At 38.0% G+C, this 19318-nt stretch overlaps 1 protein-coding gene across 2 annotated transcripts in view; it reads right to left on the reverse strand.

The window, feature by feature from the left end:
- TDRD12 (tudor domain containing 12) overlaps positions 1-17033 on the reverse strand; it is a 37248-nt gene extending 20215 nt beyond the window's left edge. Inside the window, exons 1-14 of one of the 2 annotated variants that reach the window (XM_086758205.1) lie at positions 16983-17033; positions 15615-15776; positions 15175-15311; positions 13615-13734; positions 12172-12227; positions 10631-10716; positions 9400-9598; positions 8703-8779; positions 5958-6016; positions 5159-5219; positions 3925-4029; positions 3343-3528; positions 2495-2648; positions 752-879 (exon numbers count right to left, since the gene is read on the reverse strand). In XM_086758205.1, coding sequence (XP_086614331.1) covers positions 752-879; positions 2495-2648; positions 3343-3528; positions 3925-4029; positions 5159-5219; positions 5958-6016; positions 8703-8779; positions 9400-9598; positions 10631-10716; positions 12172-12227; positions 13615-13734; positions 15175-15311; positions 15615-15776; positions 16983-17003 — 1551 coding nt within the window. In that variant the 5' untranslated portion in view covers positions 17004-17033. The remainder of the gene's footprint in view (positions 1-751; positions 880-2494; positions 2649-3342; positions 3529-3924; positions 4030-5158; positions 5220-5957; positions 6017-8702; positions 8780-9399; positions 9599-10630; positions 10717-12171; positions 12228-13614; positions 13735-15174; positions 15312-15614; positions 15777-16982) is intronic. The other variant, XM_086758208.1, reaches the window with a different exon arrangement.
- Positions 17034-19318: the final 2285 nt, after the last annotated feature.

Below are 19318 nucleotides of genomic sequence, written 5' to 3' on the forward strand. Positions count from 1 at the left end.
AATACAACAGGACAGAAAGCATCTGTCTTATGAAGGCTCAAAGTAGCAATTAAAAAAATAGATAATTTTCTCAAATGTGAGTTTTAAGTCATAATTTAGAAACTGATTCAATATATAGATCTTTGTCAAGATGCAACTTAATGCTTTTCCTCTTCCAAGATTATCTGAATTGAGATTAGCTTTTCCTTTTGCCTGCACTGTCACTGAGACCCAATGAAAGGTTTTATAATTGCTTCCAAGACTATGTGATCATTCACTTCCGCCTTTCACTCTACAGAGACTGAGAAGCTTACCAATAAAGACAGTTCTTGAACTGAAGCTGTTCACACAGCACTGATAAGAGGGAAAAGGAAATCCTTCAGAAGACAGATAATGCAAGTCTTTGAATTACATTAAAGAGCCCTACACTGGAACTACTGCTACAAAGGTGAAAAAAAAAAGCACGTCCTTGGGAAACCATCCACAGCAAAAGAAGATTGTGTAATGGGGCAGTAATGTAGAACAGGATAAGACAGAGCCCTCTGACTAAAAAAAAGTGCAGAGAAAGTTAGATCCAATAGATTACAGCTCCACTTTTCCAGTGTTTCATTCTGCCAGAAGTATACAGACGTGATTTTTAAAATTCTGTTTTCTTCTCAACTCTACCAAAGGATTCAGGAAGGCTGGGGTTTTTTTTCCAATATATGCCACTGTTTAAGATATATGCAAAACTAGAACAGCATTTTACCATCTGAATGTATACACAGTTTACCTGTTCAGTGGCATCGGAGAACAGTACCTCAATCCCATCAAGTACGAGATGGCAAAGTCTACAAAATAATAGATTGTGATGTTTCAACAGTCTCAGGAGGCTATATGGCGTAGTCACAATTAGCTCACCTACAAGCAGGAAGAAAAGATTGTTAACATTAACTTACAACTTGAAAGAATATCAATAAGACACCATAGGACATGTCAGTTTAATTAGAAAGGCCATAGCTGCATTTCAGATGCCTCATCTTGAAGTTGGGGGGGGAGTTTGTTTGGGTATTATTTATTTATAAATAGAGAACACAACTCTATTTTCTGACTGCTGGTCAACAGTAATTTTCAGTTGCTTGTATTTTTTCTACCTGTGCATGTCTACAAGACTTGAGCAGATAAAACTCTTGAGTTTTTGAAAAAGTTACAGGTCTGAACATTAACAAGTTTACAAAGTAGTACACCATTTCATTTTCCAATAAGGTAATGGAATTACAGATAAGAACTTTAGAACCAGATCGACAGAAGGTAAATATTGAAATACATGCAAAAGCCTCACTCTCTCTCTCTCACTCTCTCTCACTCTCAACATAAACTACCACACCAATCTTAATCTGTGCAAATATACCAACAGCTCTACTGGTAGATCAGAATTCATCCACCAGGCTCTCAAACTTGAATGGTTTATCTAAGAACACAAACTCCTGAAACTTCAAATTTCACAGTTCTTCACAGTTTTATCCATATTTCTTGCTTCCTTGACAAAAAGGAGTCACTTAAAAAAAATGCAGTTATCAATTAAGGTTTAAAAGATCAAACAACAATAGTTAAACTAACTGTTTTAAGTAAATACACTTAAGTAGGGTAAGTCTCCCAACAGCAATTTCACCACTTCTATGCCTCCTCTTCTCTATGGGATATTTTCTGCATACTACTGAAGTTATATGTGCAAATAACTTCAATTTATTGCAATAAGCAAGCTGGAAACCACCATTTAAAGAAATAATTACTTCAATCTAAAATCCAAGTCGGACATTTACGCAACTTTGTCTTCAGAGAACTACTACCACCTTTCCAATCCTTCACTTCTCCAACATTCTTTTAATTTCAAGAATTAAAAAAAGTGAGAAAACTCACGGGTGGAGAAAAAGACAGCATAGTAAGTGAAGGAGGGAGAGGTGGAAACGACGCAAAGGCAAACACTAACAACATCCTGCAAGCAGACAGATGCCCAGCCACTCATCACATCATCCCCTCCCCTCAAGTTTCTGTTGCTGTGCATGACATACAGCACTGTGTATCACTTTGGTCAGGCTGGGTCAGCTGTCCAGGCTGTGTTACTGCCCAGCTTCCTGCCCACCCCTGGCCTGCTCACTGGATGGTAGACTAGGAAAACGAGAATTCTTGACGCCATGCAAGTGATGCTCAGCAAGAGCCAAAACACTGCTGGGTTATCCACACCGTTCCAGTTACAATGCAAAACACACCCCCACACAGACTATGAAGAGAATTTATTCCATCCCTGACAGACCCAGTACCTCTGTGCAGTAATACCAGCCTTAATACCATTTACTGTTAAATAGCACTACTGAAGGTTCATATATCACTATACAGTTATAGCATTTAAAGATACAGATTTATCACTTTATAGAACAAGAAACTTAGGTATAAATGGATTCTTCCACAATTTCCTGTCGTTAAGGTGACCCACGTTGTTTTCAAGCATAAGTAAGAACATAGAAAGTATTCTTACATCCTCGGATTTTCACGCTTTCAGCTTCTCCTTTGTTCTGCCCAAGTATTATCAACATTGGATGAAGCTGTCTGGAGCACCTCCCGTATGTTTTCAGCAGCTCAAAAACAAGTTGTGCCTTCTTCCATCCAGGACATAAAATAATTGCTAGTGGCTACATACATATGTACAAAATTTTACACCATAGTATTAGACAAGAGTTCAGAATCTTAAGAACCGTACTACTTCAGCATTTAGGGCAAAAATAAGATCTGCAACACAGCCCTTGAAGTATTTAAAACTGAAGCTTTTAGTACTAAATCACATCTTAAATGCAGATGTTGCAGACTGAAGGAACCATACACCAGGCTACTTGAAGACAAGAAGGACGCATGCAGCAAAATACAGTAAAATGTCCAAAAATTTAACAGAAGCAGGAGAATCTAGTCTTACTAGGTGTTCTACTACGCAATTTCCAGAGGTCCCCCACAACCTCAATAATTCCATGTTTCTGTGATCTAATAATACAAGTTAGAAAATTAATGATAATATTTAAAACAGCTAATACAATTTTAAATTTAACGACTACATACTATACCCTTAAAAACAAAGCTTCATCAAGCATTGAAGTGATATGACATTAACCACTTGCTAGATATTACTTGATACATAGGTTTTAGACTCCTACATTCACGCAGTTCATCTCTGTAAGCCTCTAAACAGAGGGCTTAGATAAACCGGCAAGCATCATGAAATGCACTAAGATCACATTTAGCGTATACATTCTAAACATCCACTATCTTTTTGACCATTATTCTACATCTGCCCCTTAAAAGATAAAACCTGTTACTACTATAAGATATACGTACTCCATTCCTGTTTGACAAGGCTTTGTAACAGCTTCCCAACTGCAAAAATGTAAGAACTGGTGGAATATATACAAGGGGATCATCTCCCTGATACGAGATGGCAACTACATCACATCCTCGAGCTACTGGTGGCCAACAGTAAGATTCTGTGAAGTTAGGGCCTAAAAATTTTTTCCAAGTAAGCTCCTACAAAAAGAGAAATTAAGAGTTCCACATCAAAACTGTGTACTTAAACACTAACAGAACATGACAAAACACTACACTGAGTTATTTAAAAGCTTTTGACCCACTACATAATAAATGTCCTTAACATGCAATATGAAAAAGTTCTTCTGGGCTAAGGAATTAAATTATTACATTAAGCTTCAAATCCCATGACTTGCAGCAGCGGTTGATATACCAGAAGATATGCGTACAGTTTTTACAGTATCTCTCTGAAGCTTCATTTATTCAACCACATGAACCAGTTCCCAGACATTCCTCAATCAAAATTAGGTATGACTACAATAATTAGTATCAAAAGTTAGGGTATGATACTAGCCTTAAAAAGATATTCAGTGTAACATATTAAATTAGCATTACCTTTTTCAGACCATCAAAAAGTGGTGCTGTTTCCAGAACTGATGATGGCTCAACTTTGTTGTTAAGAAAGACAAAGTTTCTTTCTTCACTAAGATTATGAAAACTCTGAAACCATAGGACAAACAGATGATAAAGGCAATACTTAATAAAAGGGTTTTAGCTTCCATACAACTTAAAAGCATTCATTGTATCTAAAAAGTGGCATTTTGATGAGAAAAAGACAAAGAAATTGTAAACAGACTAAGTATGACTCATACAGTTAAATTATACAGATCAGCAGCAAGGCAAATACTCAACATTAGTATTTCTTAAAGAAAGATTTATCAAGATTGTCTTAACACAACTGTCTTAAACCACTCAAGAGAATGCACTAGATGTTCTGCGTACAGCTAGTACTCAGCTATAAAAAAAAAATTAAAAAAAAAAAATCAAGGCACAATGAAAAAGATTACTTGTAAAATTTGCTGTGCTGGGTTGACCTCGGCTCACAGCCAAGCATCCACACAGCCACTTGGCTCACTCACTCTCCCCTTCCACAGGGATTGGGTAGAAAGATAGGGAGAGTGAGGAACAAGATTCATGAGTCAAAATAGAGACAAGAGTTGTTACATAACAATTACTGATGTACGCAAATCAGACTCAACTTTAGGTTAACTTGATTTGTTGCCAATTAATACAATGAGTACTGATTTGGTTATTGGGAAACAAACCCAAGGAAACAAACATTTACATACCTCAGAAAAACACCTTCCCTCCCCCATGCCCAGGCTCAACTTCACTCCAGCCTCCTCTCATCACTGCAGGTTACACTCAGTCCCACTCTTGAGGCAATGAGCAGCACAAGGCAGGGACTGCAGTCAGAACACAGCAGTTTCTCTCTGTTCCTCCTTCCCTCTCACTTCTTTCCTCTGCTCCATAGACTGCGGTCCCTCCAGGTACACCTGCTCTGGCACAGAGCACCTCCTATGCCTCTATGCCTCCGACATTGGCATTACCTCTATTTTTCACCCCCCTCCCCCCCATTTTTTGTCCTTTCTTAAATACATTTTCACGGAGGCACCACCAATTCTGCTGGCTGGCTCAGCTCTGGCCTGCAGTAGGTCCTGCTGCTGATATGGCTGGAATCAGTCCCTGACCTCCTTCCACAAAGGCCATCCCTGCAGCCCCAACGCTACCAAACCCTTCCACATAACACACAATATAATTGTGCAAAAAAAGTTAATGCTTGCAATACCTGTTGGTCATCTTCAATTGTGTGTGTCTTCAGAGGATCAGAACTTAAAAATTGCTGAAGTCTGAAAAACATACAAATATTAAATCCAACAAAAATGCAAAAGTAAAATGCAATTTATAAATACATCTAATATTTCTAAAATGTAATAAAGCAATTCACTTGCAAAAATTTCTGATGTATGTCAAGAAGGAAAACCCTCAAACATGACAGAAGAAATCAAAAAGCACCATTCTGAAAACAAAATTTAATACTACCTTTTAGGTATCTGAAAATAATCCTAAGAAAAATTTTTAAATGAGGATTAGGAGGAACGTAGGTTCCTCAACTTTAGAAGAAAATCAAACTGGACTGCAGGAAAAGGATTCTTAAAGTTTCAATATATCTCTGCAACAGTTAGAAACTGAATTAATAAACACTCATTGAGTTTATTACATATGGATCGACTGACAAGCAGCATAGCAGAAGTGTTGCACAAATCAATTCATAGTCATATTTCATTAGGTTTGAAAACTTTATATATCACACAAAGAATAAAATAAAGCAACTAACACGTTTAGTGTGCAGAAAAAAAAAAATACTTCCCCATCACATCCTTGTTGCCAAGCTATTGTTTAGAAAGAACTAGTATTTTTACTGTAGTCTAGGTAAGTATCAGCAGCTTCAAATTCCGTTCTTCACCAAAAGCATACGCGTGCATCTTCTCTTACCTGCTCCCTAAGAACAGTAACTGGAAGCATGCTACAGCTCTTAATTATCTAGTTACATAACCATTTGAAGTATTTAACACACTGCACCATACCTGTCTGCGTGAACCGCTGTATCTTCTCTGAAAGGCAAATCTGGAACTTCTTGGACAATCTATGAAGAAAACACAAATATATTTTTAGCACTGAAATACCGTTCAAAAGTTAACATTTTAGAAAATTATTTCTTTAATCTACTGAGTTGGAAGTAGTTTTCTTAGACCTAAGTCTAGGATTCTTCAAGTATTTTGGAGAACTTTTGTACAAATTACACATTTGTCTGAATAAGGTAACAATTTAGATGAAATAAACTTTAGAAAACTGTCTAACTTGTTACAGAACAGTGTTTTCTTTACTAAGAATCAAGCATGCAACAAGAACATTACCCTCACCACAGAAAAATTAGTTCATGGTCACATCTCAAGCTGTAGCTGTAACTGGAGACCTGAGTCACATACCAATTAGTTTTTAAATGTTCTCATTTTTAAAACAAAATTAAGAAAAACCACGGAAAGTCTGCACACCAGACAGAAGGAAAAACAAAAATAGGTTACCCAGCTACACACTTATAAAAACAATTGTCGTAGTTCAGCCCTGATTGGGACCAGACTACGCAGTCTGTCTCTCGCTCCCCCCACCCTCCGAGAGAACAGGGGGAGATGATATAAGAAAAATGGCTCAAGGTTTGAGATAAGGACGGGGAGAAATTCTTAAAGGTACCGTCACGGGCAAAACAGACTCGACTTGGGGAAAACTATTCATTTATTTCTAAAATTAGCAGGAGAATGAGACAGGGAACAAGATAACCTCCCCCCACCCCTCCCTCTTCCCGGGCTTAACATTATCTCTACTACCTTCCCCTCCCGAGCGGCACGGGGGGGGAAAAGGGAATGGGGGTCGCGGTCAGTTCATCACGCGTTGTTTTACGCCGCTGTATCATCATCGGGGGAAGAACTCCTCGCATTCCTCCTCTGCTCCAGCGTGGGGTCCCTCCCACGGGCCACAGTCCTTCGTGAAACTGCTCCGGCGTGGGTCATCTCTTCCACGGGGTGCAGTCCCTCTAGAACAGCTGTCCCAGCGGGCCCTCCACGGGCCACAGCCTCCTTCAGGCCTCCACCTGCTCCGGCGTGGGGTCCTCCACGGGCTGCAGGTGGATCTCTGCCCCTCCGTGGACCTCCATGGGCTGCAGGGGGACAACCCGCTCCACCATGGTCTTCACCACGAGTTGCAGAGGAATCTTGGCCAGAAGCCGTATTACTCCTCCCCCTCCTTCTTCACTGACCTTGGCGTCTGCAGCCGTTCCTCACAACAGGCTGGCAGACGCCTCTCAGGATCCTTTTTACATCTTATTCACTTCTCATCTCCTCTCCACTTCTTGCAGCCAGGCCGGGCCGAGTTGGGCCCAGTCGGCTGCCCGGCGGGAGGCCAGAGGGTGAGGCCTGCAAGGCCCATGAGGCTCGCGCCTCCCCCTCTCTGCCCCCCGCTCAGCTGCTTCACATCTTCTCCTCCTCTTTTTCCTGTTTTCCCCTACTTAAATACGTTATCGCAGAGGCGTTATCACGGGACATTCTGCTACCAATCGGCTCGGCCTTGGCCAGCAGCGGGTCCGCCCTAGGCCCGGCCGAGTCCACTGAACAAAGGGGAGCGACTTCTAGAAGTTTCCTACAGAAGCTACCACCTTAGGCCCCCCCCTCACTAACAAAACCAGAACAACAATGCACATGAACTTAAGTTGAACAGCACTGTAAATCCTCAAAGGAGTAACCAGTAGCAGATACTGGATCTAGTTACCCCAAAGATGCCCCATTCTGAACAGGGGATTTTCTAGCGTTCATCACCAGTCCTCAGCAATCACCAAACATGAGTTGGTCAAAGGCCTGCATCACTCAAGTGACTGGTAAAGGTAATTCAGTTGACTGTTTGCAGAAGGTAATCTTGCTCTGTTTCAGTAACAATCCACACTACAACTTTCAGCATCATTCTTTCAAAAATATTTCAAGAAGTTATTAAAATTTAACTTCAGGAGTGGTGGTCATCCTTCAATCCTCAGCAGAGTTAAAAAAATAACTTCTATAGAACTTTTTTTCCCCTTGACCTGACAGAAGTAGTTCCATTCCTATCATAGACGAAACTTTCTCCTTTAAAGCATCTAGCAGAACAGGACATGGAACTGCTCATCAGCTCTTTAAAGAGCTGAGATGGGATACACTCAGCAGTGATTATTTGCCTAGAATCTATTGATTCATTTTCCTTTCCTCCCATAGTCATTGTAATAGCTCCAATTGTACCATTCAGTACACAATTTAACACTCAAAAATGAGCCTTGACCTTCTGAAAACGTTTCAGAAAACAGTAAGCAAAAAAAACCCCAGAAAACAGCAAGAAATCAAATTATACATTTGAAGTATTACACAATGCAACAAATAAGAAGAGACTCCAATGAATGTTTACCATAGTACAGCATAAAGTCTCTTGTTTTCAAGGAAAAATTAAAATTTACATTTGCATATATTCAGAAAACTGTACAGCGTAGACAGCTATCATGTTCATAAAACTATAGAAAAGGAATGCAAAAGGAGGCACAACCTTTCCAAGGACAGTAGTACATTTAAAATTTTCTGCAATTTAAAAAATGAAACTGGAGTAGAATGTTCTTTTTTAACTATATGAAGAATTAGTGCTGTGCCCTAGATCTATGTTATATCGAGTAACAAGCTAGATGACTACAGTATTGCTAATCTGTCCTATGTATGTTTCATTTAGTTCATCTTTGACAACTTAACACAAAATGTGACACTTACAGACACAGTACTTCCATTTAAATCTGTGCTTGACCTTTGGTATGTCTCTTCAAGAAAGGAACCGGAACCAGCAAGACCTAGAAAGTAAAAAAATGCAGAAACACATTTCTTATTATCTGAACACATAAAGACAGTATTTGTATTTACAATTTGTAGGTTGCAACTGACTTGTTTAGTTGCTTGTATTATTTCGTAATAGTAAAAAGGACAACAAAAATAGTTATCTTTATGTACAGATAACTACACAGATGAACTGAGTGAACAAGGATGCTGGATGGAAAGCAGCATACTTTTTAAAAGCGTAAGAGACTTGAATCACTAAGTGAGACAACTCACGGTAAATGCTAGTTTTAAAATTACCTCTGTTCAAACAAATCCCTCCAAACTCAGAACAGTACTGCCTCACCAATCAATGCCACAGGTAACTTCAATAACATCTAATGCTATTAAGCATATCAACAAATGCCTGTGTAACTCGCCTTCCTTTGTCTTATATAGGACAAAAAGCTTTACAGTACTCCTGCATCTGATGATTTGACTGGTCTTTGTGAAGTCTGATACATAAGCATGGTTTGTTGGAAGGGTACTATTTGATCCAGTTGTTGGATTCGAACTGAGACAGTAGGTTTATGTTCAATATATCCAGTTAAAGATACAGAACGCGTGTACAATTGTTTCCAACGCACACGGTTCTCACCTGTTTCAAGATTTGTTGATACCTCCTCCTGAAACAGCACTGGCGTGAAAGCAAGTGCAGGATTAACAATTTTCACTGGAAGAGATGCAACATTTGATGATGTTTGGTCCTCCTGATAATCTGCAGGACTCCCTGTATTCTCTTTTGTTTCCTCAAAACGAGCAAAGTTCTTTGAGACAAGATCATCATTAACGCACACCTAAAAAAATCAGGATCTTTATTGACCAGTATCAACAAGCAATCATCATCACACACTCGTTTTAGAATTTATTTGCAGCTTTAAACAACAGCAGTAAAACACACACAGTATTAGCGAACGCTTTCTGAACAATATTAACTCCAGAATAGGAAAGTCAGTCGGATCTTCCTGTATGTTCTCTAAATAGGTGTTAGTTATTGCCAGTTTCATTCTTCTGCCTAAAATTCTGTACTCAATTAATTTTTTCTAAGAGCCCTAAACATTTTTTAAAAGAACTATAAGTCAAGTTGGTTTATTTCTTTTTGACTTAGCGTGCATCAAAACCTGGCAGAGAAAAGTAATACTAAACCTAAACCTTCTTAACTCCATTGGCTCAGCAATCAAGTGATGCTATTGCCAGTGGGGATTCTGAACTGAGAGAAGATATTAAAATACGTACCTTTAAAGTCCATGGGAAAGATTACAGCCCCAGTGTTAAAAACCTTGATAAAACACTTCAAGCAGAAGCAGTATTCAAACAAATTAATTTGCATCTACCATACAGCTGCTTGAGTCTGACAGTAGCTACAGCAGAGATTTAGCACAAGTTACATGTTTTGGCAAGTGGAACTATTCCCCCCCCGCCCCCAAAAGGTTTGAGGACTCAGTCTTATGCAAAAGCAAGTGTGAACTTCTATTTATTTTTATAATATTATGCAACTGCTTTATTGAAACATCTTCAAGTATGATATCACAAAAAGATGCAAAAGTACACTCAATAATTCCCATAGTTGTCCATGTGAAGTACTTGCTGGACTTGACTTGAAGAAATTGAAGAAAAATGGGATTTCTGCCTCTTTGAATTCCTTCAGAACTTTACAAGCAACAGAAATATAAACCAAAATCTCTAATAAGTTAATGATTTAGCTTCTACTGTACCTGACAAATCACAAAACTTTCCTCCAAGTAATGCTTCTGAGTTACAAACTAATCACAGTTACAACTTACATAGCAAAGTGCATGAACATGTTTGTAGATGTATAAGTATCTTACCTTTTCATCTTTTATTGTCACATAAAGAAAAATATCAAATGTGTTATCTTCTACAGCACATAACTTGGCTTTCATTTGAGTAGTTGCTAAATGTAGTAAGAGACACAAGAACAAGTAAAAAGCTTGAACCCTTACCAAATTATCAGTATTTTTCACTTCTACTTTCTGAGATAGACGAAAATAGAAATCACAATTTGATACGTAACCTTTTCTTTTTAGAAAAGTTAGTACAAATGTAATAACTTTCAAATTAAACAAGTAACAAAGCAGTAAAAAAAACCCTTAAAGCTACAAAAACGAAGTTATCCTTAGTCTCTGAAGGAAGACTGAGAGCTGAAACAGATTAATGACCACTTCACACAAACTAGTCTTAATTCTACATTAAAAGTCTTAGTTTATCTTTTAGCCTCTGACAATCTACAGTACAAACACATAGTCTCCAAACCCGACATTTACTTTTCTTGAAAAAAGTTATATTTGCACATTTGTATAGCTTGGTTAGGCTCTTCATTCAAGCAAACAGAGCCGGTAAAGTCTGTTAACAAATTCTGAAGCACCACTTCTGCATACACTAATTATGTGCTAGCAATTTTTAAAAGTATGTACTGCTACTTATGGCACAGTCTGGGAATATCTACAAAATTAAATTCAATGTTATTACTGCTCCCAACTAACCTTTACTTTGCATAGTGACACTTAGATGAGGGAGGTAGAAGTAAATAGCGAGAACTGCTGTTAGCACATGAAGTTATCAGCCTATAGACTTTTTATTGCTTTCCTAAAGTCAACTTCCCCTCCCCAAATACCTTTTATGTGGAGTTTGTTATACCTGTGAGTAACCAGGATGGTAATTTTTCAGGTAGAAACATGTAAGCAAGAAGATTAGAAAATTTCAGTAAAGAGCTACTTTTCTATTAAGACCAAAAGCTTCTTCATACCAAAATAGAATGCTTGATGTGAAAAAGGCTGGATTACCTACTGAAATACCAAACACTGGAAAGGACAAGAACAGGCTGGAGAAAAAGCAGTTCTAGCTTACTGAATAACTACTTGGAGTATTTGTATACTTGTTAACAACTACAACAAAGATACTCCTTTTCCGAGCCGATCCTTGTCAAAAAAAACCAATTGAAATGGCAAACTCATAAGCCACATCTTGCCATCTCTGTACAAAACTACAAAAAAACAGCTGTGATCCCGATTCAAAGATTTAAGCTAAATACACAGAAAGACTGCACTGTCCAAAACAAATGTTACGGGAGTTACCTTACTTAGTCTGTCCAAGAGCCAGATACCACCTAGTCAACTATCAAAATCTAAGCAGCATGGAAGCCCACAGTACTCAAGATGCAGCTCCGCAAATATTTTTACCTTAGTTGGTCCATACAGAAAACCTTACATAGCTCCTTTCTCTTTATTTTTAATATACAACATTCTTAAATACAATCAAATATATAAACAGAAGTACTAAATTTCTCTAACAGTTTATTTTTCCTGAAATACAAATGCCAATTACGATTTTGGCACAATGTTTTATTTACCTTTGAGAAGGCTTTGAAAATACCGAGTAGCAGCACTGTCCCATCTTTTGGCTGGTCTAGGAAAATATACACAACCAGTTATCCCACATCATCAAAAATTAAAATGATAATTTTGGAAAAAACTTTGGATGCACATAAAGAAATTGCTTCAAGTCATTTCAAATCTTAAGAAACGCACTGACTAGACACATTAGCAGAATCTTACTACTTAGAATATAACTTCAGTCTTGATAATCCTCTTTCAGCTCATCAATAAAAAGAACTGATCAAAAATTACTGGATATTGCTTTGTCACGGTATGAGGGCTTATCCAGCACAAAACATGATGGTTAGAACTGAAACAGAATAACCAAAAATAAAGCAAGAATCCACTTATGCAACATATTAATTAAACAGGGATTGAGCAATTTTGAACAAGCACTTGAACACTGAAGTGCTGAAGACTGAAAGGTCTGTAACAGAAAATCAAGTTCATTCTTTACCATCTTCCATGACTTTAAGTACAAAAAGAATCAAATGAAGAGCACTGTAAACAAAATATGACAATCTACTACTTTTTTGATAATTCACAATGGCCCACTCAAGATGTACGTTATTCCTATCCATACTATGCCAATATTTATTCTGTCAGAATACTGGTAGTAAAAAACTAATTTCTTCTTCCAAACAAAGTATAAAAAAAAAAACCCGCTTGACCACATGTAGTTTTAAATATTCTTTGATGACACAAACCAAAGTAGCTTTCTTGCTATGAAGGCATATTCCCCACTGATCTAACCAGGTCCCTCTCAAGTTGGTAGGATCTTCGACAATAACATCTTTGAACTCAACGATACAAAAGCATGTTTCTTTAACACCAGACCCCAGTGAAAGCCTTATTCAAGTCCTTCAGAACTGCAGTGAGAACAAGCTGATATATTAATATAAGGAAAGCACAACAGGAATCCAAAATAGGTTAAAAAAAAAAAAAAAAAGGACAGAATGGGGAAAAAACAAAGCTACCTACAAGCAGCTGTAGAACTTCAGTTCAGTTAAGCGTGTAAGTGCCACAAGGAGGGGAAGAAAAAAAAAAAAAAAAAAAAAAAGAGCATCTGTAAGAAAGAGCACACACGGATAGATTAGTAACGAAGTTAAAGTGCTAGAAATCAAGAAACACAGCTCTACGATGACAAAGGGCAAAAACTGCCAGAAACTTGTTTAAACTTCCAAAGGTTTTAAAATAAATATAAAAACATTCAAATAGGTGAATAACAGAACCAAAATCATTAAGGAAGAATCACTAATTAGTTCCGCTTAAGAAATGTGGCTCTGAAATAGGAACAGCTTTCCAAATCTGATTTCCTATGTTCTTCTTGAAACAAACTCTCCTAAAAAAAAAAACTACTCCAAAACTTCACACTTGGAAAATACATGAATAGAATAAATCTATTAAACATTACTTACACTATTTTTGCAGTATCTTCACAGAAGTCAATACGCAACGTCACTGGCTTTGTGCGATACAGTCTACACTTTTTTGCTCTATATGGGATCTGCATAAATGCTTCCAGTGCAACTCGAATGCTTAAAAACAAAGCACAAATAATCTCATTTTACAAATCAGATTTTATTCTCCAGAAGTCACTGGTCTCATACACATCCTTCTGTTACCCTGTATCTGATAACACAGTTCTTCCAAAAGTTTGGTTGTCACTGTGAAACACCCTGGAACTACTGTTTTTCCTCTTCAACAGAGGTATTACCAGCAGCAATTAGTGAACAGATTCACTCCAAATATGAAAACACTTCCTATTTACTCAAAATCTTTCTGATCCTCCACCACTACAGTTTGAAGTCTTTTCATTATATTTAGCCCTCATACTACCACATACACCACCTGGCACTGCATATTCCATTTTGGAATTATTATTTCTGATTGAGAAACCACATATTAACATCCGCAAAAAGGAAATTTAATAAATGCACTAATTTGCATTTGTACTCCTTTTCCTAAAAAAAAAAATTTATTCTTTATAAAGCTACCACTACAAGGTTAATCTTATCCCTTACACTTGGTTTGGTTGGAGACTTTTAATAACCGACAAGATGCTGTACATCGAAAGCTTTGAAGATACGTATCTATTTATCACTTTTGTTCAAATATTTATTTTGCAATGAAAAAGCTTTAAATCAGACATTTACTTCTAGTTGAACTTATTTGAAACTCAAGGAATTGTCAAGTTGTTTTGCAATACAGCAACATCCAATTTATAAACATTATTTTAACTTAAGACTTACTTAAAATAAGCTTTCTTAATTTTGTGGAATAGTGAAAAACACCCCTGCATGGTAAAGCTTCTTGTACCTAAAGTTGCATGTTTTGTTAAAGAAATGAACTTTAAATCTAGCTAAGAACTGGAACAGTTATTTTTAAAAATGTATTTTTCAAGTTTTTAGAAAATGTAAGTTTCATTGTGGTTTTATTTAAAACTGTAAAACCTCACCTTTTTTTGCACCATGCCAAAACAGACTCTCAGGTCTTAGTAAAGTAAACAAGCTAGTAAACTGCAGTGGGAAAGCACCCACATATTTTTGTCTCCATGTTAAAACCTGGTTCAGTAAGTGAAACCCTGCTTCCATATACCCTTTGTGAATGATCTTCCCTTGGTTGTTTTGTTGTTTTTTTTGTATATAATCACTTACTAAGGGAGGAAAGTATACATAAAAAAAACCTTAACTAACAATCACACATTTCAGTCATAACAAACTGCCATTATTTCAATTTCAAGTCTTAAAACAAAGCCTACAAGAGAAAGCACCTTTAAAAATTCACAAAACAAAGACTGGTTTGTATCCACGGTTGCAACAGTCTATCACACAGCTAGCAGGCTCATATGGACCCAATCCACACCTCAACTAAACCAAGTCCTTGCCACTATCAACCTAAATAAATATTAGTAGTATTTGTATGCATGAACTAACAAATACATTTCAGTGACAGTATTAAAAACTCCAAACACTTACTCTTTTAATTTAACAAAAATGGTTTTAGCATAATCCACAAGAAAACACTCTGTTTGATAATGATCTGTACAGTACATGATTGACTTAATAACTGCTCTACACCAGCATTTGAGTTCCTCACTGAAAACCACATAAATCTGAAAAAGAAAGAACAAGACAACAGGTTCTTGTAAATTGAGCAAATTACACAAAGATTTTTTAGAGGCAAGAACACGGTATTTATTATACAACCCTTAATTTTCTTTTTAAAATGTAAGCGTTGCAGCTTATGCTGTTACAAAGTTTACTAATAAGATGATGTAACCCATATAGATGCCATTACCCATTTTTCTACATAGCAATACTAAAAAAGAAAATTAACGCATATCTCCGATACTTCACCCTCAAACCAATGCAAATAATGGATTATTTCTATCTATACAGTATTGCAATGATTTTACCTGGCCTTCTTCTACCATTAGTGGTTTTACTTCATCCACATCTTTGTAAGATTTGTCATAGAACTGATTCATTTCAGCATTCAGCTTTTCATATTCTACTTCATCAACTACATACGGCCCACATCCTTTCATAGTAGCCCAAAAGCAACCTGGATCTTCAATCTAGGTAGATAACAAAATCAAATAATATTAGCTTCTGCTAAAATGATAGGATGTTTTTAAAGAACATCCGAGTAGCAAATGTAAAAACAAAACTTAAAATCTTTAGTGAGGCACCTTAAAAGTTATGAGGACTGGATACTTAGCATACAAAACATTACAAGCAAAACACCTTTCAATTTCAGACCATTAGTTCATTAAACGACTTCTCAGCTTGCAATTTTCTTTAGCACTGTAATTAATTGCCATGTGTAGTCTAAAAGATAGCATCATTATCTAAAAACTCGGTTAAACCAAACAGTGGGTAAAGTGCAAAGACAAAGCTTTTTACTTCCATACCGTCTTCAAGAAGTGCGTATAAAACCCCCAAAAACACAACAAACCCCACCAATGGGCTTTTCTTCATGCTCAAGAGATTCTACAAGACAGTTTATTTTAAACAGGGTCATAGCTTTCTGCTCAGCCTTTGTAAACCTTTCTATCCCAATCTCTCAGCTGATCTGGGTCTGCAATTGTTGTGGGTTAATCATAGCAGGCAGCTGAACATCATACAGCTGCTCCCCCAATCCCCTGCAGTGGGAAGATTGAGAAAATTGTAAGGGTAAAAGTGAGAAAATTCATGGGCTGATACAGAAACAGCTGAATAGGTAAAGCAAAAGCTGCACATGCAAGCAAAATAAGGAATGCATTCAACTGTTTCCCACTGGCAGGCAGCTGTTTAGCCATTTCCGGAGAAACAAGGTTTCATTACACATGACACTAACTCAGGAAAACAAATTTGATAACTGCAAACGTCCTCCTTTTCTCATCTTTCCCCACAGCTTTTATTGTTGAGTGCAACATCACATGGTACGGAACATCCCTTTGGTCAGCTGGGGTCAGTGGTCCTGGCTGTATTCTGGGAACATGATTTTTCCACGATCTCTTGAGGAACTTAGTAGAATCTAGGACTATACTACACTCTACTTAAGATTACGTTGCACATCCTCCATTTTAGATTTTAGCTGTACCCCTACTGATCTCTGAGATGAAACCAATATAAACAACTAAAAGAAATTACAAAATGTATCTAATCCATATGTGAACCCACACGTGTAAAAAACTGCTGCTGAATGGAAACACAGAGACATCATCTTATTTGTAAATCTGACTTCCAGAGAGTTACGCTGAAATAGACAAACAGCAGCCTTTAAAGAAAGGCCACCATACCTGTAACACCAAGACGTCCATGTTTTTCAGATAGACTTTTCCTCAACACTACTGTAAAAGAACAACAAACATTTGATTAACCTCTTTTAAAGCCGTTATTTGTTTTGAAGCATATCTAAGGAACATACATCTAAAACAAGCCTAAAGATTTTTGCTACTTGTTTCAGGGGTATTAGTCTAGGCAACTGATTTACATATACCAAAGGGTTCAAAGCAGCCTTCTTATAGAGGCATTATGTTAAAGCGTTATTAAGATTTGCCAGCCACGCTTATTTACATACAACCACATCAATTTTAAGTACATGAAAACATACCTGTTATATACTATACACTGTAAGTAAGTTGAGTTACATTCAAAGGCCAACAGAAATAGGCTGATTGAAGACAAGGGCTGCTGCGATCTATCTACATGACCAAATGGACAGAAACTCCAAAGGCAAATGCTTACATCATTAGGACAAAAAAAAAAAAAACAACCACCAACAACCCACTAACACACAAGAAAAGTCCCAACCTTAGGAAATAATTCTAACATAATAGATATTTTTAACAGTATTTCACATTACTTTTATCTGCAATACCTAAAAATTACAAAGGAATAATAAACTACCTCCTGACTAAAGTAATTTGCATTTCATTTTTGCACAAACCAGCACATTGCAATATCATCATCGCAGTGTCTAGCTTACCACTGAGAAGAAAACACACTAGAAGCAGGTGCCTAATAAAATGTTTGTGAGAAGAAAGTCAAGACATTGGCCTTCCCTGTCCACAGACAGCATTGAACAAGTCCACACTAAATACGAAGCAATACAGCTACACGGTGGTCATAACGAGCAATATATTTTGCAAAGAGATGGTAATAATTATTCCTAGTGTGACACTACAATGAAACAGCTGAAACTATTTTAAAACCTTTACCTAATACGGTACAAGCATATCAGGCAACCTACATGTAAGCCTCTAACCCTGTACTATAACATCAGATACATAGTACTGCCTTAGACACTCAAAAATACATACACTTTTATTGTAGGAATAACACGTGAGAGGCATAAATAACATCTGCTAATCTTTCAGTTTGAAAGGTGCAAAACCAATAAATGACCTATCAAAGGATGAAGAATAAAGTGCACCCCTGCAAAAGGCTAGCTGTCCTAATATAATCTTACTAACATCTCCACTTTGTTATCAAGAACTAAATGAGAACACAAACTTTTGCTCAAAGTCCATACCCAAATATTAAGGATATTTACCATGAAAAGACGCAAGAGATCATTAAACCCCTTACCCCAAACTCCTACTTTAAGGAAAACATTAAGACAAAAAGATGCCTTTCCAGTATCACAAGCCTGACACAAACACCCCTAGAAAACATAACCAGCTCGCTACCCCAGCCTCTCTCCCTCTAGTTGGTTTTACTCCATCTAAAGAACTCACACCTAACAGACACAGTACAAGGAAAGATGAGCGCAGCAAAAAGTAAGACTGTTAAAAACATATGCTTTTTACTTTACCCTCCCCAGCTTCCTTCATGTTATCTTAGTTCCACGTTTTCCCTCGTAAAAATAAACCCCCTGACCTCAGTCACCACCATAACCACAGCCACAAGCTCCCACGCACAGCCCCGCACGAAGTCCCTCAGAAGCTTCCAGAAACAGGCGGCCATTCCACCTCCAAAATCCCCGCCAGCGCGCAAGCGTACGCAGGCCGCAGGCAGCGCGTGCCCCCGGCGTTGCGCTTACTGCGCATGTGCGGGTTGGCGGAGGTGGTACAGGACGTGGCCGGCGCGGGCTGCGAGCGCGGTAATGGCGCGTTCCCGGCTTCTTGAGTGTATTGTTGTGGTAGCTGAGCCTTAAGCGAGAGTCCTGCTTCTGTGCCGCTCCTGCCCCGGGCTCGGAGGGGCAAGACGCGCCGTGCAGCGCTGGTGGTGCCTCAGGCTTAGTGCGGTGGAGCCGCTGGGAGGCGGGCCGGGGTTGTTCCCGTGGCGGTGCCTTCCCGAGGCAGGGCCGCATCCCGCACCGCGAGGCGGTGCCTCCTGGGCCTTCTGCAGCTCGCGTATTTCCCAGAGGCCGCACAGCCTGGAGCGGAGTGGATTCTTGAGAGGCGTGTAAGGTGAGGTAGACAGGGAGAAAAAGCACCAGGCACTTTTCTGTTGGTGTTCAGCTGTGTTACTTAAATATATGCATATTTGCAACAGAAAACATCTGTTGTAAATGCTCCGTAGCATTTAGGCCTTTAAAAAAATCTTCACTCTCACATCTCAAGCTCTGTGATAAAGCAACTTTTCTTTTTTTTTAATTTACTTTGTTGTATAGCAGCTTTTCCATTCAGTC

This window comes from Chlamydotis macqueenii, chromosome 13 (genome assembly GCF_036417535.1).
Source record: "Chlamydotis macqueenii isolate bChlMac1 chromosome 13, bChlMac1.mat, whole genome shotgun sequence".
In the NCBI taxonomy this organism is placed as follows: Eukaryota; Metazoa; Chordata; class Aves; order Otidiformes; family Otididae; genus Chlamydotis; species Chlamydotis macqueenii.